Genomic DNA, 24,872 nt, shown 5'->3' with positions numbered 1-24,872 from the left:
TACCTGGCAGGGCGCCACCTGGCACCGAGCGTTTCAGGTGGCTGGAAATGGGTTAGTCAGACCAGGGCGCAGACTCTCAGATTTCAATAATCTCTCTGAAGTTTGCATGTTTCCAGTTTTATCAGTTTTTTTCTCCAAGACGTTGCTCCCCCCCCCCCTGTTTTGTCCACACTTAACGTCTTGCGTACACCTTTTGCACAGTTTTGTGAGTGCGCATCAAGGCGTCCTGGATTAGGGGCAAGGATCTTGTTTTAAAGCTCCGTGTGGGAGTGTGCATATGTGCGAGAGGGCAGCGCCCACACACACACGCTTGAGTATGTGTGTTTGCGCCCTAAGCTCGACCGAGCAGAATATACGGCCTGCTGTAAGCCCAGGCATGTGGGATTTGTGTGATTGGGTTTAGTCAACGCTGATAGGCGACGTCTTGGGCTCTGGATGACCAGACAGTCCATGGACAACGCAGACGGCCCAGCTAAAAATACCAAGGTAAGACCTCACAGTCACCCTGGCTGGGCTCATTGCAGGCACGGTCGCCGCTATCGCTTAGAGGCTGGAAATTTATTGTGGGGCCTGCTATATTGTGTGGTTCTTACATCCATTTGCTTTAAAACAGCAGATTTTTAACTGGATTTCTTGTTTTGCATTTTAAAAAAGTTGAATGTTCAGGGTTTGTAGGTTTTAAAACTCTCAGTGTTGAGGCAAACTGTACATTGGCTGTTGTTTTTTGCTAATCTGATAGATTCATGCAAGGTTACAGCGCAAAGATTCGGGCTCTGTCCCAGTTGGGGGGGGGGGGGTCAGGTCCTGATGTTGACTTCAACATGTAATTTGCGGCCATTAAGCTGTTCACATTTTGAGGAACTCCCATCATAGCTGACACAACGCCGGTCGTGACCTCTTCCCGCCTCCAGGTTGGGCCTCTGCCACTTTTCAAAGGGAGTTCTCCGTAAGCTTGAGAACGCTTGGAGATTTTAACCTCAGGAATCTTGCGGGAATGGAAAATGTCAACACGGGGTCGCCGGGGTGTTGTGATCTTGTTAGAGCGGGAAAGCGTGTGTCGGCAATCTGCAGGCAAATAAGCGTGTCTCGTGTGAATGGTGAGGAGTTACGGCGTCACCCCCTCCTATCGGTCACATCACTGCTCTAAGTTCATTAGTCTTTGCACCGCACGGAAAATTGAATCTAAGTCCATTTTTGACCCAAAATAACAACAACAACGTTACTGATTAACAGTTTTCAAGCTTACCTCATATCTAACGGTGTTTTCTACGTTTCTTCGGATGTCCCAGTTTCAACTTAAGATGCATTGACTTGCAAAAGTGTTCTCACCCATGTTTTCAGATTTTGTAATACATTTTCTCACCATTTGATGTTGACCACAACACAAAGTAGAACTTAACTGTGAAGTGGGTTGGGGGGAGGGGGACCCCTATGGCTTTCAAAATGTTGTTTTACAGCAAAGATCTGAAAAATCTATTTTTATTCGCCACAATATACTCTGATACCCCTAGCGTAAAAAATATCGAGCTCACCAGCGTCTTTAGGAGCCACGTCATTAGTAAAGACTCCAGTAATTTTGATCTCAGTACGAATCAAGCCGTTGTGTGACGGCTTCAGAGGTTTGCAGCCTAGAGGTCCTCGGTAAGTCCTTCAGAGCTGCACAGATCCACAGCTCAGGTGATCTGTTGGCGGTCTGACCGCTGGTTATGCTCTATGTGGATCTGGTGGCAGCATCAGGCTGTGAGGGTTTTATTCTAGCAGGGACAGTGAATGTTGTCCGAAGCTGTTAGGAAGATGAACAGAGCTAAACGTGGGACAGTCCCGGTAGAAAACATGTTAGAGGCTGCAAAACACCCTAAATATCTGGCATTGACTTAGAGGGGTTGGACATAAATGCAAAGCCCCCTATTAAGAGCTTCATTTGGTGAAAACCTTGAACTTTCATTTCAAAGTTACAATACCAAGATGCATTGGGGTTTGTGGTTGAAAAATGCCCGAAATATGAACACGTTCAAAGGAAATGAGTGCTTCTGCAGGGCGCTGTGTAAGCAGCTGAGCAGTGAAAGAATGATGAGAAGACCTACGGGTTTGCTGCAGTGCGGTGGACTTTCAGCGGCTCAAAGCTGCAGCTATTTGCCTGTTGCTGAAAGCAGGACTTCTGTTTGTCCTCACACTGCCTGAACAAAAATAAAGAATATTCACAGATTCATAAGCTATGTTTTTTTCTTGGGCCCATGACAGTATTTATATGATGAATAATAATGAAATAATTCTCATATCTGAAGGAAAAATAATTTAAACTCCAGCATGTTTTTTACAGAACTACTACATTTGTAATGCTCTTTGTTCATATGAGCTTTTGTCTTGGCGCCCCTTCATCATGTGAGGATGATCTCTTCTGATCAGAACTCAGTACCAGCCCATATTCCTTTCTGGAATAGCTGCGTACCATTTATTGCAGCCTCTGTCTTCTCTGGGAGGCGTCCAGTCCCATTCGTCTGATGACCTCTTGGATGAGGATGGTGTCTTCAGGGGAACAAAATGGCTTACTCTACTGTGCAGACGCATTCCTGCTGGTTGAAGATGGTCACCCTCTCTGGTGTTGTGTTTACCCGAGTCATGAAAATGTTCAATTAGGAGACAGTGAACTTTCCAGAACACAACAAGTGAGGGGTTTGAAGCTCTACTACAACCAGGTTGTGATCCAGCAGCACAAAATGTGAATTCAGGAGTGTGATTGTTGACCGAGACGTAACGCCTGATTTCCATCTTTAAGAGATTGTCCGGGAAACTGTTTCCTTGTTCTGCTGCTTCCTCGACTTTTTTCAATAACACTTTTCTGCCCTGTTTTGACTAGAAGGTGAAGCTGGGGACACAAGACAGAATCGGATCACTAAAATTGCTGTCTGGATGCATAATTTCATTGTGCTTGATGGAGATTTATTCTGGTCAATCTTCTGTATCATTCCTGAGCCTCTAGATTGCTACTTGTAGCTTTATTACATGATTTGGATTTCAATTTGAGCTCCAACCTGGAAGAGGTCAGGGGTACACATGGCTTCATGTCTAACAGGAAGGCTTTTGCAAGCTGTGCAAGAATTGATAATGAAAAGGAGACATATTTTAGACAATTTTCTTATGATAAAGGCCAAAGGCCATAATGTGCTTTTCCCATGTTACCTAACTTCTCGTGCAACGGCACAGTCAAGGGAATTAATCTCTGCTTCAGGGCAGGATGCTGTGAACTCCGTTTGCCACCAAAAAATGTGTTTTCACATCTGCTTATCAGGCCTTTTCAATACAGAACATACAAAAAAACTGTTTTTCTTTTCCTCTGGGAGTAGTTTCCTCATAAAGTACTACACGTTCCTCTGGCTTGTTAAGTGATGTTTGTGCAGATGTAGTGGCAGCGTTGCCTTTTAAGCTCAAAACGAAACAGGTTTCTTCTCCCCATCTCTTGGTTCGCTGTTTATTTTACAATCAGCCTGAGCTTGGAACTGGTATGATGTCAGGAAGGCACAGGAAGATATAGAAGAAAACAAGGATTTTATTAATTAGGGCTCAGAAGACGTTTGGTTGTATTTGTGCACTCGCTGAGTGCAGTGTGGTTAGTGTGTGTGCTAAAACATTTAGCATTTTAGGTGCTATGTCACAAGTAAACAAAGCTTCTCAGACAAAGAAAATCCCTGAAATAATTTTAGTTATACCAGATAGACTTTCCTGGTAGAAATTTTGTACAGACATAGATTAACTTATCATTCCTCTATAAGGCCAGAAGCTGAGAAGACAAGGTACCAGGCTGTGATATATTCAATGCCTTCCACACTTATTAATTTCCATATTAAAGATGTGTAAAATGGCTTAAATCTACTTCATCCTTTACTTAAGTGGGGTAAACCTCCAATTAAACTTTTTGTTTTAAGTCCAACCTTTGGTTTACATGCATTTATTCAGAGTGGAAATCCATATTAGGAATTTATTTTTTAGTAAATCCCCATTGCCACACAAAGTGTGGTTGTACAATCCCCATTTTCCAATAGAAAAGCAATTAGTTTCCCCCAAAATAGATACATACAGACCTAGAGATCTTTGACCATTCATCCAGAGTGCTGGGTTTCTTTTTTTGTTGAATTCTCCTCACCTTTTCTTTAGGATATAGTCTGAGATCGCGATGGAAGAAGGTTGATTTTGGTGTCTGTGTTGAAACATTGAATGAATCCCATTTTCAGTATAAGAGAGTAAACAAATTGATTTTTACATAAAAAAAAATGTCCTGGTAGTTCAAATACCTAATGAACAATGGTGTCCACAGCTAACCAAAAAGTTAACTTAAATAACTCATTTTCTACCACCAAAAATATTAGCTTCACTATCACTAAACCGCTGAATCAATAAGGAAAGCAGCAAAGCTAATGCTAACTGCTAACCAATGTCACACGTCATCGGACAAACGATGCTGCATCCACACACAGGGCGCATGACAACTGTGTACAACACTACATGTTTGAGCAGATAGCTGTTTTAGCTCAGGATAAACGACTTTAAAATTCAACATTTGTTCAGCAGTGGAAGCATTTGAGAATATTGTATCCCTCTGTGCCAGTGGCATCTTCTTCTGTTTCTATCATGACGATGGCGTCGACAATGAAGTCGTGACATGTGTACACAAAAAGTAAATCCATAACGCAACTTCATCTAGCTGCTGCTACGTATTGTGAATGTTGTTAGCGGACTTACAGTTATCAGAACCCAATATAGTGGAAGCTAACTGGTCTAATAGTTACCAAACTTAGTGAGGATGCTAATGCTAATGCTAATGGGACTAGTTGGACTGTGCTCACCACTGCTCATGAAGCCGTTCACTCTGACATGACTTCCAGGGTCTTTGGAAGGCAAACAGGCCCACACCATTATATTTTCTCCACCATACTTTGGGCATTAGGTGTTTTTTACAGATATTGATCCTGGGTGTTGTCGATAAAGCTCAGTCTTGGTCTCATCCGACCGCAGGCTACAGTTCCAGGTAAAATCCCAGTTGTGTTTATCAAACTCCACGTGTTTAATTTGTGATAGAAGGACAGAGAAATCTTTTTCCTGGGATGCTTCCAACAACAGTAAAAACAGTCTCCATGTACACAGGATCTAACGGTTTAGGCACGGACTTGGTGACTCCAAGATGCTCCTCTTCTCTAATAGTTATTTCTGTCCTGGCCAGATTTTCTCTCTTCCATTTATTTGAAACTTTTTAAATGTTTCACCAACTGTTGATAAGCAAAACCTGTTATGTGTGTGTCTATTTTCTTTTCAGTCTTGTACAAACTAGTGAAGATTAACACACCTCTGCCTCATTTGAACGGCATATTCTCTCGTCTTTCCAGATTTAACAGCACAGGCAAAAGACATTGGCCACTACGTCATGTCATATTTCCAACATGGGGCAAATGGGAAATCATATGTTAGGTACTGATGAAAAGTTCTGATCAACCAAGAAAAAGGAAAGTTAAAGTTCATAAAACCACTTTTGGTTCCATTTACGTCATAGGAATTTTTCATGGGACCAATAAATGCACCAATAGATTGTTTTCTTCACCCAAAACTTAATATACTCAAATTAAAGGAAAAATCCTGTTTAAGATAAATGTCTTGACTGGATTCAAGCTTTCATGTCATGCCCTCATCATTAGAGCCTAATCAAAGAAAAGAAGTTCTTCTAAGAAAAGTTGGCTAATAGTGTCGAAAGAGTACATTTGTCCGATGTCCAAAAATTGTTTCAGGAAAGCCCCTGGGAGTTGTCGAAGCAGAGTGTGATAAGAACATTTTCTCTCCACACCCACCCCTTACGTCTGCAGTCCGTCCTGCAGGGCGTCATGTGTTTAATAAAGCTTTGATTTGTTTCCCCCGTTACAGATGCACGGAGCAGGCACCCGCCGAGATCAGGTTTTTCAGAGGAAATGCTTTCTACTCCCGCATTCATTAAACATTTGAGCAGTGACAAGTACTTCAACCCAACTGTGTAATTGCAGACCTGCAGTCGTTTATGCAACGTGGATATGCGTGACAGCGCAGACGCTGACAGTGGAAGCTGTGTTTAATCAAGAGTCAGCTTTCATGCGCCCCGTGCTTTGCGTAGATTTCATCACAGTCCAGATGGAAACATTGTGCTTTTACCTTCATGACACTGATTCAGATTTCTAAATAGATTCTAAAAAACGACATTGTTAAAAAAAAAAAGAAAAAAGAAAAGGTAAAGCATTGGGTTCAACTGACGTTCAGATATAACTGGAGGGCCTCGCCGTGTTTCACATGCCCAGGAGTGGGAAACCTTTTTATTAAAAATACAATCCCAAGATGGAGCTCTCACATGGTTTTACTTAAAGAACCGAGGCTCAGAAGAGAGACGCCATGAACAGTTCACAAAGATAAAAATAAATCAGCCTTTTATTTCTTTCCTCTCTCATTAATCATGGTATGACCTCAGATTTTTGTAGTCACCTTCTCGAAGGGGGATGGGGGAGGAGGGGGTTACCCTTTTTTGAAACTGAGGACCCGAAAGAGTCATATTGCCACTTGGTGTGATACGTAAATATCATTGGAGGCGCTACAAGAAACAGTAGTTCAACTTTTAAAGCAAGCAACCTTAAATACAGCGTCATGTAAAAGTATTTTACGGAGATAGTTTAACACAAAGGTAGCAAAGAAATGTGTAAGGGGTTAACACAAATTGGTTGTATTTCAAATGCCATTTACTCAGAAAGCCCTGAGTAAAAATCCAGTGCAACCAGCTAGCTTCAGGAGAAACCCAAACACAAATTATGTGTTGGTTGACATCAGAGGACAAACAGCATCCTAAAGATGAAGGAACACAACCGGTATTACCTGGAATCCAACATCTCCACAACGAAGCACGGTAGTGGCTGTATTATGCTCTGTCAATGCTTTTCTTCAGCAGGGTCTTGAAATATGTTTATAGAATTGATGTGATGTTGGATGCAACTAAATCTACAAGACAATCCAGACATTAGAGCCTGAAGAAAGGGGCGGAGCTTCTCCTTCCAGCAGGACGTAGGACCTAAACATACAGCCAGAGGTACAACAAGATGGTTTAGGCCAACACATATTCCTGTCTTGGAATAGCCTATTCAAAGCCTAGACCTAAATCTAGTTGGGTATCGGTGGCAAAACTTAAATGCTGCTTTTCACACAAACTCTCCGTCCGTTTCATTTTAAAAAGAAACACCTAGATGTGTAAAGCTGGTTGTGACACACACTGCTTCAAAAGACCTAGCAGCAGTAATTACTGCAAAAGATAGCTTTACAATGTAATGACTCAGACAGGCTGAACAGAAATGCAGGCCACACATTTTAGATTTCTATTTGTAATATAGTTCATTTCCTTCCACGTGACGATTCTTCACTTTATGTTTGCGGTTGCGATGTAATGAAAAAAATTTCTCAGTACTTTTGCAAGGTGCCTTACTTTCCACCGTTGGCTGATCTCATGCAGAAGGCATTCCACACTTTCAGGGAATCGCCGTCATAATTTCTGAGCTGTTGCTTAATCCGACCCAAATCCTCCATTTGCAGCAGTAACCTGGAGGAGTGCAGTTATGGAGAACAAGGGGGGGCGTCAGCCCCTCGAGGTGAGTCTTCCCACCGCCTTGCACCGCATGCGGCGCGCAGCATGATTCCTGGAAGAAAAGCTCCAACTATCTTTTATAGGTACTGAATTGAGTCAAGTTGGTTGGAAGACGCAGACGCTGATACGATGTAAGTCATGATTTGTATGCTTTTGTAATTGGAGTCACTGTTTTGTACACTTTAGGATAAAAAAATTATCATTAGAAAAATCTAGTAACGTGACAAACAACTGGCCTGCAAGGTTCAAAAGAAGAAAAAAAAAGTTTTATCTCTGATGAACAGGTGTGCGTGAGTAAAAAAAGTGAGAAAAGAGATCAAAGCACAACAGGTGAGAGCAAGGAAGAAAGGGGGGGGGGGGACATGAAGGGGAAAAACAGAGGCTATAGGGTCTCCAGACTAGAGCAGGGTTGGTATCTGGTGTCTCCCAGTCTGCAGCACCCCGAACATTGCCAAACATCTCCATGAGGTCCGGACTTCCCCTGTCTGCATTGTGAGACTCTGTGCTTTAATGTGAGCTCTGCCATGACCGTACCGTGTCGGAGCCACGCCACCCTTCATGGTTTCTGTTTGTGTTGTTACCCCATCCATCCAAACATGTGATACTGCGATGTGCAGGTCTGTGCCTGCACCCCGCTCCTGCATTGTCTACCGTCTGAGTGGGTGCATCCATGCATCCCTCTGCATATATGTCTGTGCTGCTCTGTCTGTGTGTGTGTGTGTGTGTGTTGTGTGTGTGTTTTTTTGCAAGCCAGTGAGAGAGGGGCAAGGGAGGGAGAGGGAGGGAGAAATGAGAGAGGCTTGAGAGCTCAATGGCCAAATACGACGTCCTGATGAGCAAGTGAGGCTGCTGCTCTGGCAAGTTTTTGCCGTACCTCAGGATCCTTTAAGTTTTAAGTAGAAGTTGTTCCTGCCGCTCTTTGCACTTTATTTATTTTTTTTCTACAGGTTCTTTTCCTCCTCTTCTTCTTTTTTTCCATCTTTAAGGTAAGGTATGCCATCTCAGTCAGGATGAAACAGTTTTGGCGACTGAAACTTTTTTTTTTTTTTTTTTTTTAAGATGAAACATTTAGATGTTAGATGCTCCAGAGAAATTTGTAGAATTCACTTTGATTTCTTATGATCTTTTTTTAAAAAAAAAATGTTGTCTTTGAATATTAATCAGATGTTCTTGTTGCTTTACCTACAGTGTGCAGGTGGGAGTTGTATGTTATTAAACCTGAAAAAAAAACATGTTTTTATGCATTTTTATGCATGCTGCGTCTTTATGTAATGATTCATGGGATATGGGATACGTGTTGCTTAGTTTGCAGATCAGCAATGACAGTTCCAGCCTTCTCCATATTTGGTTTCTTAAATCTTCTCTTCTGCAGAAGCATGACGGTTTACAAATTGTGTGTCGGCTAAAAATGTTTAGCTATTTTTACAATTACCCTTTGCACATTCATCTAAAAAAAACATCCATTTTGTTTTACTTTCTAACTTCTAATTGCTTAAATATAAACACATACTACAAATACTTCAATTCTTGTTGAAATTGTGTTGTAGTTGTTTTGTATTTTAGTTCAGAAAAAAGTAGCACTATTTTAAAAAAACAGGAACAAACTAAAAGTTCACCACACTTTTTTCCCTTTTTTGCGTTAAATTGCGGGTACCTGACGGGATCTTAACTATGTGCTTGTCTTCCCTTGGAAAACTGCTGGGCTCTTAGAATAACGGCATATAGTAGGAAGCAAGTCTTCCTAAACCGCGGTGTTTCATTACCAACTGAGTGAACTCTGTGAGAGCTGAACAGCCCACCTGGTGTCAACATGTAAATAAAAGTTACAGAGTTACAATGATCACTTTATTTGGGTAAAAAATATCGCTTTGTCTGAAGACATTTTTGCACTCAAGCAATTTTCTGTTTTTATTTCAACAGTCGTATTTAGGTTTTTGTCATTTAGGTGTATATTATAATCTCCCAAGCACCCTTATAATTAGCTATTTAGCAAATAAAAGATGTTATATATATATATAAATCTATCAATAACATTTGGGGCTAAGACAGATAAGAGTCCATCATTCTGCCCATTTTGATTGAACATTTATTATTGTTTTTCTGGGAATCCAATCCGCAGCAGGGTTTAGAAATTTGCCTGACGTGAAATATGTTCCAAGAGTTGCAATATCCAAACATTTCCCCAAGTTTTATCTTTTTTTTTTAAAATGCCAAAGATGGTTGCATTTGTCTATGTTTTTGATGATATAAATTTGATTAGACTAAAATTCTTGTGCAGCTGACAGCTTGCAATAAAAACACAAAGACACCAGAACGGTGGGTAAATTGACTTGTTCAGACAAAATACCCCCTCAATGTGTGTGGTTTTATTTTTAGGATTAAGCTTTTTTTAAAAACTGTGGGACAAAAACTTTATACCGTATCTGACAGCTCGGATAGGCTGGCACCCTTCCCAGGGTGCACGCAGCCTCTTGCACTATGTCCACTGGACATACGCACCGAGCGACCAGCGACCTGACAAGGAATAAGCATGGATGGATGGGTGTATTTTACCTGAATGTCTCATTCTCATAATAAAAGTATTTCTATCATACAGAAAGCTTCATTACAAAAGTTGCAGTGCAAAGAATGGAAAAAGACAGATAAACCTTCCTCCTTGACTGACTTTGCTTTTCGTCTGTGTGTTACAGTTTGTCCTGTCGCCGAGGGTCTCCAGCGACGGGCTATTTGTGGAGAAGAACCAAGACTGTTGCAACTTTTGCATCCCCAAAGTTCTGCCCAAGCCCCTCTCTTGTCTTGAACGCCCACCTTTGCCTCTCTTGCTCAACAGACGCTCTAACATTCAGTCGTCTCCTGTACACACTCGCCTCCCGTCGTTGTCATTGTCGCGCTACCTTCTTCTCTTCCGTTTTTCTCTCATCAGTCCAAGAAGGACAGATTTAGTTTCCCCCAAAACAGTCCCCACACTGATCTCCACGCCCTTCCCTAAGTCCCTATCTTCTCTGGCCCCCTCATGGGCACCGTATCACACAACAGCGCCACATTCCCTTCGTCGCCACTGAGAACCTCTCGTCACCCCTAACTGCTTTGCCAACGCAAACACCGACTTAATCCAATGGAGACAAAAGATATGATGATGACGAGCATGCCAACAGCGGATAAAGGGGAGAACGGGGTAGAGAGTGGCAAAGGAGGAGAAGGGGTAGAAGGGCAAGAGGAGGAGACACAGCAGGAAAACGTTAGTTTGGTTCTGGCTGATGGACTTGGCGACAGAGGACCAAAGAGCCTGACCTCTGGCTCCGGTCAGCAGGTGTCCAATGGCTACACAACATCCACCCCTCAGAGCCCCAGGGAGGGATCTGAACAGAGGACAGCGCCAGGGGCAGCCTCCGGACCCGCAGGGGGAACCGGGTCAGCGGGCCCGGTGGGGGGCCTGAGAACTCTGGTGGTCCAGACTAGCTTAGAGAGGCCCAGAGAGACCTGGAGCAAGAAGATGGACTTCCTGTTGTCTGTGATCGGCTATGCCGTGGATCTGGGCAACGTCTGGCGATTCCCATACATCTGCTACCAGAATGGAGGAGGTGAGGAACCGAGAGATGTTTGGAAGCGGTGTACAGTGTCACAAGGGGCGTTAGTGGTAAAGTGAAATGAAGGAGGAGGCGTTTAGCCAAGCGATCTCTCAGGTTGGAGCGTAGGCAGCACCACGGGCAGCCTCTGGGCCAGTTCAATGCGTGGTAACAAAGGAGAAGGATGACCTCTTGTCAATATTTCTGAAAAGATTTGAACAGAAACAGGCCACGAGAGAAAAAGAGCAGCATGTTTTTAGTTGTTTACGAGTAAAGCTTGGCTAGAATACGTGTTGTGACGAATCTCAGGAACAGCAAAGGTAAGTTTGTGCTTCCGCAAAGGCCGAGCTACCTGACTTGCTCTCCTGCTTCAGCATCTTCACTTAGCACCAAACAAGGCCTCCCTTTATATTGAATCTGCAATAATAAAATCTTTGCAATTTCCGGTGTTCCATGCACGTGTGCGCGTCTCACGGCCGAGGTAAGAGATCGAGACTGGGAGACACCTGATAGAGGCAACAGTATTAATTGTGCTTTTTATGAGCGCGCCCTCAGTCTCAGCCCCTCTCTGTGCTTAATAACCTGTCTTCCAGGCAGCTGCTCAATCAACCCCTTATCTTCTCTTTCATGTCACAAAGAGGCACCGAGCACGCAGGTACGCATTGCTCTGTCCGCACGCGTGCACGCATAGTTTATGATGAGATAGAAGGGAAGGAGGAGTTAGATGTGTCCAAAAGATCTGACATCCATCCAGGGGCCTCCAGCCTCCACTGTCTTTGGCCCCTAATTCTCTTTCTGTTTTAACTTTTGTACCTTAATTTCGTGACCAAACGCCACATTAACGTCCTCATAATCAATAAGAACTATCGATACAGTTGAAACCATATATTTACACACACTATATATACCCTATAAAGAAGACATGACAGCTTTTTTTCTAATTGTCTGGCATGAAATCAGACTTTCCTGATTTCAGCCAGCTAGGAATACTAATATTACGTATTATTAACCATTGTAAAATGCCAGAACAATTAGATAGACGGTTTTATGACTTTTTTCCTCAAAGTCAGACGTTTTTCTTCACTGGGACTGGGCAAACCTAGATGATGATCTAATGGCTTCATAGGCCTCTGATAGGGTAATTCATAACATCTGACTTAAATGAAGGGAACACATGTGCATGTGTTTCAAGGCAACACCTCAAACACACTGCTTGATTGTATGACAACATCGATGCATTTAAAAAATATCCGTCCAGATGTAATGAAGAGAACTTTGGAGCTCCACGAGTCTGGTTCATCCTTGGCTAGGACATGAGGTGCCTGCAGTTGCCGCAGTAACTGTTCAAAGGATTACAAGCAGGTATAATCAGCACGGGAACGTCCAGCCATCATACTGTTCAGGGAGCGGTCGGGTTCCATGTCCTAGTGCACAATGCGCACATCAGCCCCGGAACAAAGGGGAAAAACTTTATGACGATGCTGTCTTACACTGGTCACGAGGAGTCATAGTCCATAGTAAAGGACAACAAGGTTAATGTTCTGGAGTGGCCCTCTCAGACGTGTCCTGTCAATCCCGTAGAAACAAATTGTGGTCAGAGCTGAAAATGTGTGGAAGCGTGAAGCAAGTCAGGCCACAAACCTGTTCTGTCAAGAAGAATCGGCCAAAAACTCCCAAAAACTATTGTGAGCAGCTTGGGGACGCAAGGAAACTTGGGTTGCCTTTCATTAAGCATAAAGGAAATTCTCGCAAACACTAAGTGACTCTACATAAACATCCGAGTTTGAAGAAAGTTAAAAGAGGTTTACTAAGAAATCCTCTCTCTGTTTTTGGCCTTTTCCAAATAGAAATAAACTTGGTTATTCCAAACTGATCTTTGATGTGGAGCCTATCTCCAGCGATCATTGGTCGAAAGGCATGGTGCTGCCTTCATAGGTCACAGGGCAATGCAGAGACAATCATTGAGGGGCACACAGACTCAGACATGAGGGCATTTTAAAGTGGCCAATTAATCTGGGGTACTCAGAGGTAACCCACACATGCAGTGGGAGATCATACAAATCCCCAGCAGAAGAACCCCTGGCTTGGACATACAGTTCTTGTTTGCTGCAAGGTAACGGTGCTGACAGCTGTCGCACAGTACAGCCCATCGATTATCAGTAAACATGATGTAGATTTAGCTAACAGGGAAGCTAAAAGACAGACACTGGAATGATATAAAAAAAATAAATAAACAGTAGAGTAAGGATAGTGGTTACGTATTCTCTGAAAACATCGTGGCCCTATTTCTAAGTAGAGTTGGTGTGTGAGATTCTCTTTTTCTCATATTTGTTTATTTCATCTGCGACCTCAATACGTTCTCTGCGTCTTCGTCTCCGCCATCTGTTCTCCTCCCCAGGTGCCTTTTTGCTGCCCTACCTGTTGATGGCCGTGTTTGGAGGAGTGCCTCTGTTCTACATGGAGCTAGCTCTGGGCCAGTTCCACCGCAGCGGCTGCATCTCCATCTGGAAACACATCTGCCCCATCTTTAAAGGTAAGAACCGCGCAGACTCGAAGGGCTCAGAGAGAGAACCAAAGTCACCGCGAGGCTCTGACGGACAGCTGGCTTAGCCTCTTTGCCCCCCCCCCACCCCCCCGTTCGCTTTGGTCCGTTGGTTCTTTGTACATCTTGTGAGATGTACCGTCTCTCTGTTATGGAAATTGTCGCATTTTCCGGCCAAATGCCACGCTCTCAGAAATTGGACGGTATGTAAATGTTAGTTGTTTGGAAATGCCATCCTATTACCAAAGCAGGGACTTGACTAAGCGTTCACACACTCATCTCTCTGCATTGACTCTGATTGACGTCCCAGATCCCTATGATCTCCTCTAACATCATTTTTCTCCCCCCCCCCCAACCCACTCAGGAATCGGCTTCGCCATCTGCATCATAGCCCTTTACGTCGCCTTCTACTACAACACCATCATGGCCTGGGCCCTCTACTACCTGCTGTCCTCTTTTCGACCCACCCTGCCCTGGACCACCTGCACCAACAGCTGGAACACGGCCAACTGCAACCGCTACTTGTCCTCGGACCACAACGTGTCCTGGTCCAACTCGTCCACGTCCCCCGCCGAGGAGTTCTATAAGTAAGTGCGTGGAAGTCGGATGTTGAGACGCGCAAAGAAAGAGAGAGAGAGAGAGAGGCAAGCATCGATGGATGGCGTCCAGAAAAGCGATGGCTGAGGTCTGCTCCGGTGTTTAGGAGCTCTGATAAAATTACGAGCATCTAAGAAAAAAATCCAATTCCCTCGCCAGCTGTGGTACCCTGCAGGAAGATGCTAACAGCATTTCAGTGGTCTAATGATGATTGCCTCGAGTCATGTTTTATCCATAAACGGTTTTGTTAATGTCTCGTCTCTGCCGTGGCTCTCCTCGGTCTTATCAGGCTCTCTGAGGCCCCCCCCCCACACCCCATCGGCTCAGATTCTGGGTCCGTTTCTGGTTGACTTTTCCTGGTGCGGGTTTTCAAAGTAACAAATTCCACCACTCCGTCTGGCGCCAGGCTTTCCTGTTTGTCGACGTAAATCCCGGAGCCGCATTATCATCCAAGTTCTGTGTGCTTAACCTGTGACCGGATGTCAACCTTACAGTTAATTTCAGACTCCTTTTTCCTCAAGATACTTTTTTCTCCCTCTCTCTCTCTCTCTCTCTCTCTCTCTCTCTCTCTCTCTCTCTCTCTCTCTCTCTCTTTGGCTTCATGACATGAAGTGTTTTGAGACTGCCAAGGAAGTATGTTGTGCACTCAGATGAACTTTCATTGTTGTTAATTTAATTCCTGCTCGCTGAGCTACTTTTTCTTTCCATCCACGTTTGATTAAATGTATTTCTATGCACTTTCTGCCCAAAACGATGCCCTTTTATATACTCTTCTTTCACTTTTTCTATTGCATTTCTTTACTTCAGACTTGTTCTGAGAGATCCAACATCGCTTTCCTCACAAGCCTATCCCGTCTCAGCCTCCTTCCTCCTTGCTCACAAGTTCTCCCATCTCTCTTGCCACCCTCTCACTAGGCGCCACGTGCTGCAGGTCCACCTGTCCCCGGGTCTGCACCAGCTGGGATCCATCAGCTGGCAGCTGGCCCTCTGTTTGCTCTTCATCTTCACCATCGTCTACTTCAGCATCTGGAAGGGAGTCAAGACGTCTGGGAAGGTAACGGCTGGGGGCGCCTGCGCGGCTGATTGGATTGTCAGTTACAGTCGATGAATGGATGTGTGGATGGACGAAGAGGACAGGGAGAACGTAGAAGCCCATGTTATCGTGTTACCTTTGTCATCCTTCATCGTCGGCCTGTTGAAAACTAGCCTAAAACATTGTGGTTTCAGTCTGAAATTTCGCGAAATGAAAGAATAAATAAATAAGCATTGGCCTTAAAATAAGAGTCATCTGGAGTTCTGTTCACTTGTTTTCGCTTGTATTTGTCACTCTAATTTCCATTTAAACCTTTTTATTATTTATTTGCATATAGTTTTGTTTTTGGTTTTGTTACTTTTTTCTGGAAGAAGTTTAATCTAGTTGATCATTTATGACATTTGCAATTTATCACATCGCAAGTGATCACAGCCTACAAATGTATAACAGCAGCTTTATAGAGATGTAAAAAGAAATAATTGTAGGTTTTCAGCATTCATGTGGCTATACAAGTGATTCAAGAGTAGGACCAGATGAAAATTGACCCGCCTGCTTTGTTGTTTCCTTTACATGTTAGGTGGTATGGGTGACGGCAACATTTCCCTATCTGGTTCTCCTGATCCTCCTCATCCGAGGGGCCACGCTGCCGGGGGCCTGGAGGGGCGTCGTTTACTATCTCAGACCTAGTTGGGAGAAACTGCTTAGCACTACGGTCAGCGGGACCTTCTCCTCAGTGTTGTCTTCAAACATTGCCATCTCAGAGCTTTGCCCTTTTTCCAACTCCCCTACACCTGCATGACGAACCTTTTAACTCTGTCACAGGTGTGGATCGACGCAGCAGCTCAGATCTTCTTCTCCTTGGGTCCTGGCTTCGGGGTGCTGCTGGCCTTCGCCAGCTACAACCCTTTTCACAACAACTGCTACAAGTAAGGACAGGGTTTACACTGGCTCTCCAAATGTTCCTACCCCTGTTCAAATGTGAGCTTAACTTCAAATAAAAACTAAGACTACTATTACTTTAATTTTTATTTTTTTACCACTGAAAGGCAAACTGTTCTGTTTTGGGAAAAGAAATCAGAGAAATTACAAGTGCTCCAGTGAACCGGTTGCATACGTATGCCAAAGCCCTTAACTAAGCTTGTTGATGCACTTTTAGTCCCAGCATTCAGTCTTCCATGGCAGGAGCCTGTCCACATCCAAATCTTTGACTTGCAAAGCTAGCCGGTGTTTAGAACCATTCATAATTTCATCCACCTTGACCGCACTCGGTCTGAAGATAAGTAGTCCCACAGCATGACGCTGCCGTCACCATACCTGTAATGGTGGCTCAAAGGTTCTGGTTTACTTTCAGACCATATAAACGTTTTCCCCACAAGGTTTTGGGAGATGTGTGCCAGGTCTAGGTATTATTATTATTATTATTATTAATAATAATAATAATAATAATAATAATAATAATAATTATTATTATTATTATTATTATTATTATTATTATTATTATTATGTTTTTATTTTGTTATGAGGAAAACTGTGTGTACTGTAGAGCATATCCAGTACCTGGGCAGATATCCCTGCAGCACCTTCAGTGTTGCTGTCAGCCTTTTGGCAGCCTCTCCAGTCAGTTTCTTTCTTCTCTTTCCATCTGAGTCTCTCCATTTTCTTGTTGACGGTGATAAATGTGTATATAACTGAAATCCTTTGTAATCTTCTCCTACCTCACCTTTATACACTCAGATGTGTTGATCCTTGGCAACCTTTCTGAAAACTATTGCTTTAGTTAAATGATACAAGCAAGTAAAAATCAGGACATTTCTGTTAGGGTTGCCAACGTTTAATTTTGGGCTAATCAGATCCTTTATAGCTGATTTCAGGCTGGAATTCAGGGAGACTCAATGCTGCAACAGCATCAAAATGTGCTTCAACAAAGTCAAGGTTTAAGGGTGTGCAGTCTAGGGTGACCTCTTCTGATAATCCTTTTACTATTTAATTTGTTTTTTAAATAGTATTTTCCCCAGTTAAATTACCTACAGAAACTAAATGTCAGACTAGTGCTAGACAAGTATTGTCAGCGTCCCTCCAAAACTACAGCTGTTTACCAATAGGAACTCTTTTTAAACCTGCAGAGAAAGCCAGATGTGTTGGGTTTTTTATATATACCTCATTGTATGACTGTTTTCCCACTAGAGACGCGTTGGTCACCAGCTCGGTGAACTGCCTGACCAGCTTTCTGTCCGGCTTTGTCATCTTCACCGTGCTGGGCTACATGGCAGAGATGAGAAAGCAGGATGTGGACGACGTGGCGAAGGACGCAGGTCGGATCACGTCCCACACAGAGGTGTTCTGCACTTGTGCTCGCTCACGTTTACTCATTTAACCTCCTCTCTGTTTCCTTTCAGGCCCCAGTCTGTTGTTCATCATTTATGCTGAAGCCATAGCCAACATGCCTGCTGCCACGTTCTTTGCCATCATCTTCTTCCTCATGATCATCATGTTGGGTCTGGACAGCACGGTCAGTCTGCTCATTACTCTAAGCAGTCCTCCCTCCTTTGTGTGTGTGTGTGTGTGTGTGTGTGTGTGTGTGTGTGTGTGTGTGTGTGTGTGTGTGTGTGTGTGTGTGTGTGTGTGTGTGTGTGTGAGTGTGTGTTTTTAACCAAATCTGTTGGTGCCCTCGTCCCGGCTCCTGTATGCTCCATCCAAACCGAGATTTCACGTTTGCCTTGTTGCCTTTGACTTGCATTTGAGGGGTCGTTCAGGTAATCTTTGTCCTCTTCTCCCTCCTGAATGATAGGCAATGAAAACAATGGAATATGAGTTTCCTATCACCGTTTTCTGCCGCCGTCTCCATGAGCCTTTGTCTGTCGGCTCTGAAGCGGCCAGCCGCAGACCTGCCGCGCTCTTATCGTGGCCCGATAATCATTTGGGAATCAGCGGCGAGGTTGTTGTTACGCCTCAGTTTTATGATGGAGGATATTACTGCAGAGCGTGTCGGAGCATACACATCGGCATCGGACTGGCTTAAAGTTTCATCTCATTCAGCCACTCCCTAGGTTGGATGCGGTGCCTTGCAAAGGTCAACGTTTGACCCACTTGAACATTTTAAACCCTACAACCACAAACCTCAACGGGCACCTTATGTGACGGATCAAAAGAGCAGCACATCAATGAGAAGCGGAAAGAAAATTAAAAACTATTTTCAGGTAAAGTGCGAAATGCATTTGTATTCAGCTTCTCTCGTGCCAAATAAAATCGGCTGCAACCAGTTGCCTTCGCATAAAGCAAAGTCCATCCGCGTGGGGTTTAATCTCAATGTAAATCCAGGTATTCTGTAACAGCCCTCAGACGTTTCTCAGTAAATATTGGTGAACAAAAAGCATCATGGAGACCAAGGAAGAGAGTAGACAGAACAGGAATAAAGTTGGGGAAGCGTCCAAAGAAGGGTAGATGACACTATGCACATCTCTCAGAGCAATGGTCAAAAAAACATCTGATGGTAGAAAGAGTGCAACTACAAACCTACCAAGACACAGCGAAAATGTATCAGGAGAAGCAACCAAGAGGGCCAAGGGAAACTCTGGAGGAGCTGCAGAGATCCACAGCTCAGGAATCTGTTGACAGGAAAGCTACTAGTCTGGCGCCCTAGAAATCCACAGGGCGAGAGGCGAGAAACGGTCAGAAGTTCTTTTTAAAGTTTGCCACAAGCCATGTGGAGGAGCCAATATGGAAGAAGGTTGTGCTCTAGTCAGATAAGACTAAACTTTGATTGTTGTGCCGTGCAGAATGAGTGGAGGAACACCGTACACCACCCTGACCGCTTCATTATCACCTTGAAACGTGGGAGGGGCAGCGTAATGCTGTGGGAATGATTTTTTTTTTCAGCAGGGACAGAAAGGCTGATGAGTTTCTTTGAAGCTAGAGCTAAACACGGGGAAGAAAACCTGTTAAAGGCTGCGAAACATTTGGAACGGAGAGGAGGTTTGCCTTCCAGCAAGAAAATCAAGCTAAACGTTCACCCAGAGCTGCTGTAAAACAGCGACTGTGACTGTTCTTCACCCCAATGCTGCTCTAGAAATGTGGCTTGCTCTTTTAATTTCTTGTTTTCTTGTCCCCGCCCTCCTTGTTTCCTCCCGTTGATGTTCTCCCCCATGTTGTCCTCCAGTTCGCAGGCCTGGAGGGGGTAATTACAGCCATGCTAGACGAGTTCCCTCATCTCCTCGCAAAGAGACGGGAGTGGTTTGTCCTTGGCCTTGTCTGCGTGTGCTACCTCGGGGCTCTGTCCACCCTCACATATGTAAGTTGTTCACCTGCAGTTCCCACAGTTTTAAAATCAAAGCGTTCATTGTTTCTGTTCAGAATATTCAGAGCCTCATCTCTTCCTACCTGCATGTGTAATATTACTTTAATCCTTCGATGTTTTGATTATTTTGGTTAAAGGGCCCAATCATACTTCTCAGCTCTTCCTTTTCACAACGAAATCATGCTGTTGAGGTTTATATAAAGCGGAACTGCAATGCTTTGGTCTGAATTCCTCATCATTGTCACCCCACAGGCCCTCTTTTTGCTCCTGTGCAAATTCAATGCAACACGATAAAATAAAAGTAATTAAATTCAACTTTTCTGCATTCCTAGAGACTCCAAGTACACAAAGAAATGTATTCAAGGGCTAAAAAAGTAGATTTCGCTTGATATGTCTCCTTTAAAGCAGGGCTTCAGGTGGGATTATCGTGGGCAGGAATGTCTCATTCATTCTGGATTTTAATCATACATTGGAACCTTTATTCTCACCTTGAAATCATCACGCAAAATTTAAAACTTTAGTGCATTTTAAAAACAACAATCGGACCCACAAGTTAGAATTTACTCCCTCGACCATGGTAGAGATCGCATCACGTTGCAGGGATGTTTTGCCACCAATAGTTCTGGTGCATAGCATAAATGTTTTCTTTTGTTTTGTCTTTTGTTTTGTTTTTTATCACTGAGAAAACGGCACCTCGACCTTTTGTTCCCTTCATGACGTTTCTGACATAGTCCTAGCTGCATATTTGATCATTTCCATTGGCTTATTACAACAGTGAAAAAATAGTAGTATTTATACTCCATGGCTTCCTAAACTGAAAGCCTTTGAAATGAGCTGAATTTAGACGACAGCGGTGTCAGCGGCGTCTTCATCCCTTGCGCTACTTTTACAGCAGCAATGACGAACATGGCTTTCTGCGCCGACATTGCCCTGTGTCTTTGTGTCCAGGGAGGAGCGTTTGTGGTGAAGCTCTTTGAGGAGTACGCCACGGGCCCCGCCGTCATCACTGTGGTGCTGCTCGAAGTCATCGCTGTGTCCTGGTTCTACGGTCAGTAATACTGCCGGCTGCTGCGCACGAGTGACTTGTCTTTGCGTGTTTACCGTCACAGCTACGGCAGCGGTCCGCAGCAATACCGGCATCGACGAGATTAGCAAGTCTTTCCCAAACGTTTGGGTTTTTACATGATTGCATGAAAAACGTACACCCGCCCTTTGGGTGTGCCCGTGTGTGTGTGTGTGTTTGCAGGCACCAACCGTTTCTGCAACGACATCCATCTCATGCTCGGCTTCTATCCGGGTGGGTTCTGGAGGGTCTGCTGGGTGGCCATCTGTCCCTGCTTCCTATTGGTCAGTCGCATCCATTCAGCCTTGCCGAGCCTTGGGGAATGGGAATGCTTTAATATGGTGTCTTTCCCTTTGTTTCCCTTCTACACAGTTCATCATCATCAGTTTCCTGGCGTTCCCCCCAGAGGTCAAGCTGTTCCACTACAACTACCCACCGTGGACCACTGTCTTGGGTTACTGCATCGGGGTGTCCTCGTTCATCTGCGTCCCTGCTTATATGGTCTACCACTTACTTAATGCTAAAGGTCCATTCAAACAGGTACTAAATGATAGTTTTTTGTTGTTTTCACATGTCTCTATTTACTTATTGCCTCATCCCATCATGGCTCGTCTGCTAATGTCTGTCCACTAACCGGTAAGGCTCAAGCAACATGTCTTGCCTCTGGATTGTTGCTTTCCGCGCACTGCCGGGGTCTCCCCTCTGCTGCGAACACACGACTTGGGATCAAGATCAAAGGAGGAAGCGCAGAGCAGGGATTAGAGAGAAAAAGCAGCGTGTAGATCAGACACACGCACCATGCCCTCATGGGCACGTTCACATTATTTTATGGATGCGCAGCCTGTCACGTCGCCGATGACATAATCAAAAAGGCCGATAACTGAGGCAGGACTCGCACCATCCTCAGTCCTGTCAAGTTATTATTAATTCATTACACAAATATTCTGAGTTTTATTTGTAACAACACTGAAAGCAGGGCTTTTTGCGATTTGTTTGCCTGCTACACAGGAAACTAGCAGTAAAGTCTTGATGAATATTATCGTCACTAATATCAACACCTTGTTTAGAGCTGAGCGAGAGTCGACAGGAGGGAGAGGGACATCAAAGAGACTCGCCAGCAGACTTTCTCTGGCTGCTGTCCAACGCCGTGAGCTCACACAAAGGGATCAACACACGTCAACAAACAGGAGTCCCGCGTTTGTGTACGAACGAGTCGGAGGGGAAAGGAAGCGGCGACCGTGCAGATCAGGAGGACGGACGAGTCCGACCGTGCAGCTTTCACATTTTCTGCAAGGTTTTGACTTTATGTGGGAGAAGACTCGACGTCCCCTCCAGTCGGCTTCAGAAAAGAAGTTTTTTCCTAAACCCCAAATTTAGCTTTAAAGAACCCGTGGTCTTTGAAATAAGTCAGCCCAGAAAAGTCTCAGGCTTTTTTCCAGATAAGTGTATTCTTCCAGCATAAAAAAGAAAGCTTTTATATCTTTTTGAAGGATTTGAACAACATTTGGTTAAATAAAAACTCTACTCTTAATGTCAAACCAGAAAACTAATTCTTTGTTTGCTTCTTGGAAAAATATGGTTAGGAAATGGTCTCATTTCCTTTGAATCTAATATTGTGGATCAAATCATCTGAAGACCTGGATGCTTTACTCCAGCCATAGTCACAGTGTAATGGCTGCAGAAGGTGTTCGTCTTAATTAACCCAACTCGGTCTTCCAACTCGTTCCAAAGAGATTACATCAGCAGTCTCATCATGATTCAGGTGACCAAGTGCTCCACTCACACAAAGCAATAGCCTCTAACGACTCAGGAGAGGGACGGGTGTGCTGTTGATTTGCATCTGACTGCGCCCAGGAGGATGGGCCTCCATGTGCCTAAAAACAGCAGTGCTCCAACTGCAGGGTGCTGACTGACAAAGACTTCTGGATAGGTGTCCGAACGTCTTCCGAAGAATCGTGAGCGAGAGTCCAGTTGCCTCAGAATGCTGTTCTTATTTATTCTTGTCATTTGTCTTTCCTTCCTCCCAGCGCCTGTTGAAAAGCATCACTCCTCAGCCCAGCAACGACCACCACAGAGATTTATTCGTGACCAACGCAATCTGACCGAACCCGCGCCGTCAGAAGAGGGCGCGAGACCCGGCGATCCTGGAGCGCCCGCTTCTGCACATGCCGCAAGACTACAGGGCAAGGGGGCTGTATTCCACCTTTCTGTCATCTGTTCAAAACATCTCCTTCTCTCATCTTCACTCTCCCGTCGAGATCCAGAACCCCGGGGCTTGCTTTGGTTCTCTGTGCGGATTCAGTTTGCAAGAACGCACGTTTTACTTTAAAACCCTTCGCTAAGTTCAGGGCATACTGTAGCTTCATCTCCCTTTCTTTAAAACTCCAGAAGTGATAGAGGAACAGATTTTTTTTTTTAAACCTTTAAGTATGATACAGTCATGTGTTCATGTAGACGTTAAAAACACACACTCAAACAGGAGATGCTGCTCATGCAGCTCGGTCAGAGCAGGTCACACGGAAACACTACTCTCCATCATCACAGTCGATGAGCCTAGACTCATACAATGCCGTTTAGCTATCCATTCTAATACGTAGCAAAATTCAGGTATTTTTACATCTGTTACTGAAGCCAAATATGCCAGACTTGTTCTGTTGCTGTTTCCTAAACCTGTCGTCGCTGTCACGCTGTTGGTACTGTCTGCCTGTGTTCGCCTGATGGAATCTGGAGCGACCGGCAGACTTTTGCAAAGAGGTCCCAACACTGTGAAGCACTGGAATGTGTGTGTGTGTGTGTGTGTGTGTGTGTGTGTGTGTGTGTGTGTGTGTGTGTGTGTGTGTGTGTGTGTGTGTATGTGACGGACTGTTGCAGCATCCAGAGGAAAATGAATCACAGACAGGAAAACCAGTGTGTTTCGCTCTGAGACGGCAATGTGAGATAAATGTATTTATTTCCGAATGCGTCAGTGCTGTCACTTTGTCTCGCCTCGGACGCTCTTGCACCATCATGGGAAACTGTGCGGATGGTCCTCGTTAGATCCCAACGATGGAAGCCAAATACGGATCAGAGCTAATACCATTTCCATTATCACCTTCTGAAAAAAAAAACAAAAAAAAAAAACAAATAAACAAATCAGCATTAAAGCTCTTTCCTTTCTACCAAAAGAGAAAAAAAGGTGTGCCTGCCTGCGTGTGTGTTTTTGAGAGTGTGTGTGCATGTGTGTGTGTGCAGGAACAGGACATAAAATCTGTGGGAGCACTGTACATCTACATTTGTAATTACTAGTCCTTCTTGGTATTGATGTAACTTATCGTGAACACCTGCTTCCTCCTTCGATGGGTGTGGAACTGCATGTGCGTTCAGTGCTTGCGTGATTGTCAGAAGCACCTTTATGTGTGCCTGTCAAGGTGCGTGTACGTGTGTGTGTGTGTGTGTGTGTGTGCGCGAGAGAGAGGGAAAGAGAGAGAGCGTGTGCGTTAGTGTCCATGATGTAAACTCATGTTGTATTGTTAAATGCCAAAATATCCCCACGAAGAGCGTCAACCTCCCCCCTCCTCGCCTCTTTCTCTCGCTCGAGCATATGTAAGATCTCTGTATGTCAATCCACGGCTGTACTGAGAAACATCTGTATAGAAAGAAGATATATAAATATATGGGAAATAAGAAATAATAATAATAATAAAGATATATGGAAGTTAACCTTTGTCGCCTGCAAGTCTGTTACCTTTTACAGGTGCTAGTTCAGTCTGGACAAAATGTAAGCTTTTTATTATTGTGTACAGATATTGAGGAACTGATGTCCCTCGGCTGTCTATACCCACTTATCTGTGCAGGGAGTGGGGTGAGAGAAGGGATACTCCCTGGACAGATCGTTAGTCCATCAGAGAGAAACACAACCATTTACATACTCACATGTATCATTGTATCATCAAATAATCAGGCCAGTAGAAGGACTCTGGAGAACATGACTGCAGACTGAGGAGGTAATGCAGCCATTTTTAATTAAGGCGTGTTGGGCCAGGGATGCGTCTAAAAGTGGCTTTTCTATAGGACTCGGGTCATGGGACAGAGATAACCAGGGGATAGGTTCTGTTTTGTGCTTGGCAAATTATTTATGGGCTGATTTAATATATGTTTTGGA

General features: G+C 44.1%; 1 protein-coding gene across 4 annotated transcripts; it reads left to right on the top strand.

Annotated features, from left to right (window-relative positions):
• Nucleotides 1–348: 348 nt before the first annotated feature.
• Nucleotides 349–24,430, top strand: slc6a4a (solute carrier family 6 member 4a). 4 transcript variants are annotated; one of them, XM_036149911.1, is made up of 14 exons: nt 349–486; nt 10,327–11,217; nt 13,601–13,735; nt 14,109–14,331; nt 15,257–15,395; nt 15,952–16,086; nt 16,197–16,300; nt 17,559–17,686; nt 17,771–17,883; nt 19,531–19,662; nt 20,617–20,716; nt 20,915–21,015; nt 21,104–21,271; nt 22,759–24,430. In XM_036149911.1, exons 2-14 carry the CDS (start codon nt 10,752–10,754, stop codon nt 22,831–22,833), a joined length of 2,019 nt encoding a protein of 672 aa, XP_036005804.1. In that variant the 5' UTR covers nt 349–486; nt 10,327–10,751; the 3' UTR covers nt 22,834–24,430. The 4 variants fall into 4 exon arrangements, with proteins under 4 accessions (XP_036005804.1, XP_036005805.1, XP_021164450.2 ...); XM_036149912.1 differs by lacking the exon at nt 349–486 and adding an exon at nt 7,617–7,640; XM_021308775.2 differs by lacking the exon at nt 349–486 and adding an exon at nt 7,744–7,767.
• The last annotated feature ends 442 nt before the right edge of the window (nt 24,431–24,872 follow it).

The sequence above is a fragment of the Fundulus heteroclitus genome, chromosome 18 (assembly GCF_011125445.2).
Source record: "Fundulus heteroclitus isolate FHET01 chromosome 18, MU-UCD_Fhet_4.1, whole genome shotgun sequence".
Lineage (NCBI taxonomy): Eukaryota > Metazoa > Chordata > Actinopteri > Cyprinodontiformes > Fundulidae > Fundulus > Fundulus heteroclitus.
Note: the sequence above shows the minus strand (reverse complement) of the source record. Positions and strands in the feature narration are given on the sequence as shown.

What these genes read in the sequence shown, in the direction of transcription:
- slc6a4a (XM_036149911.1), top strand. Translation starts at nt 10,752, where the DNA reads ATGGAGACAAAAGATATGATGATGACGAGCATGCCAACAGCGGATAAA. An exon ending in CTCTGTCCACCCTCACATAT is followed by an intron (nt 19,663 to 20,616) that starts GTAAGTTGTTCA and finishes CTTTGTGTCCAG; the next exon opens with GGAGGAGCGTTTGTGGTGAA. An exon ending in CTAAAGGTCCATTCAAACAG is followed by an intron (nt 21,272 to 22,758) that starts GTACTAAATGAT and finishes CCTTCCTCCCAG; the next exon opens with CGCCTGTTGAAAAGCATCAC.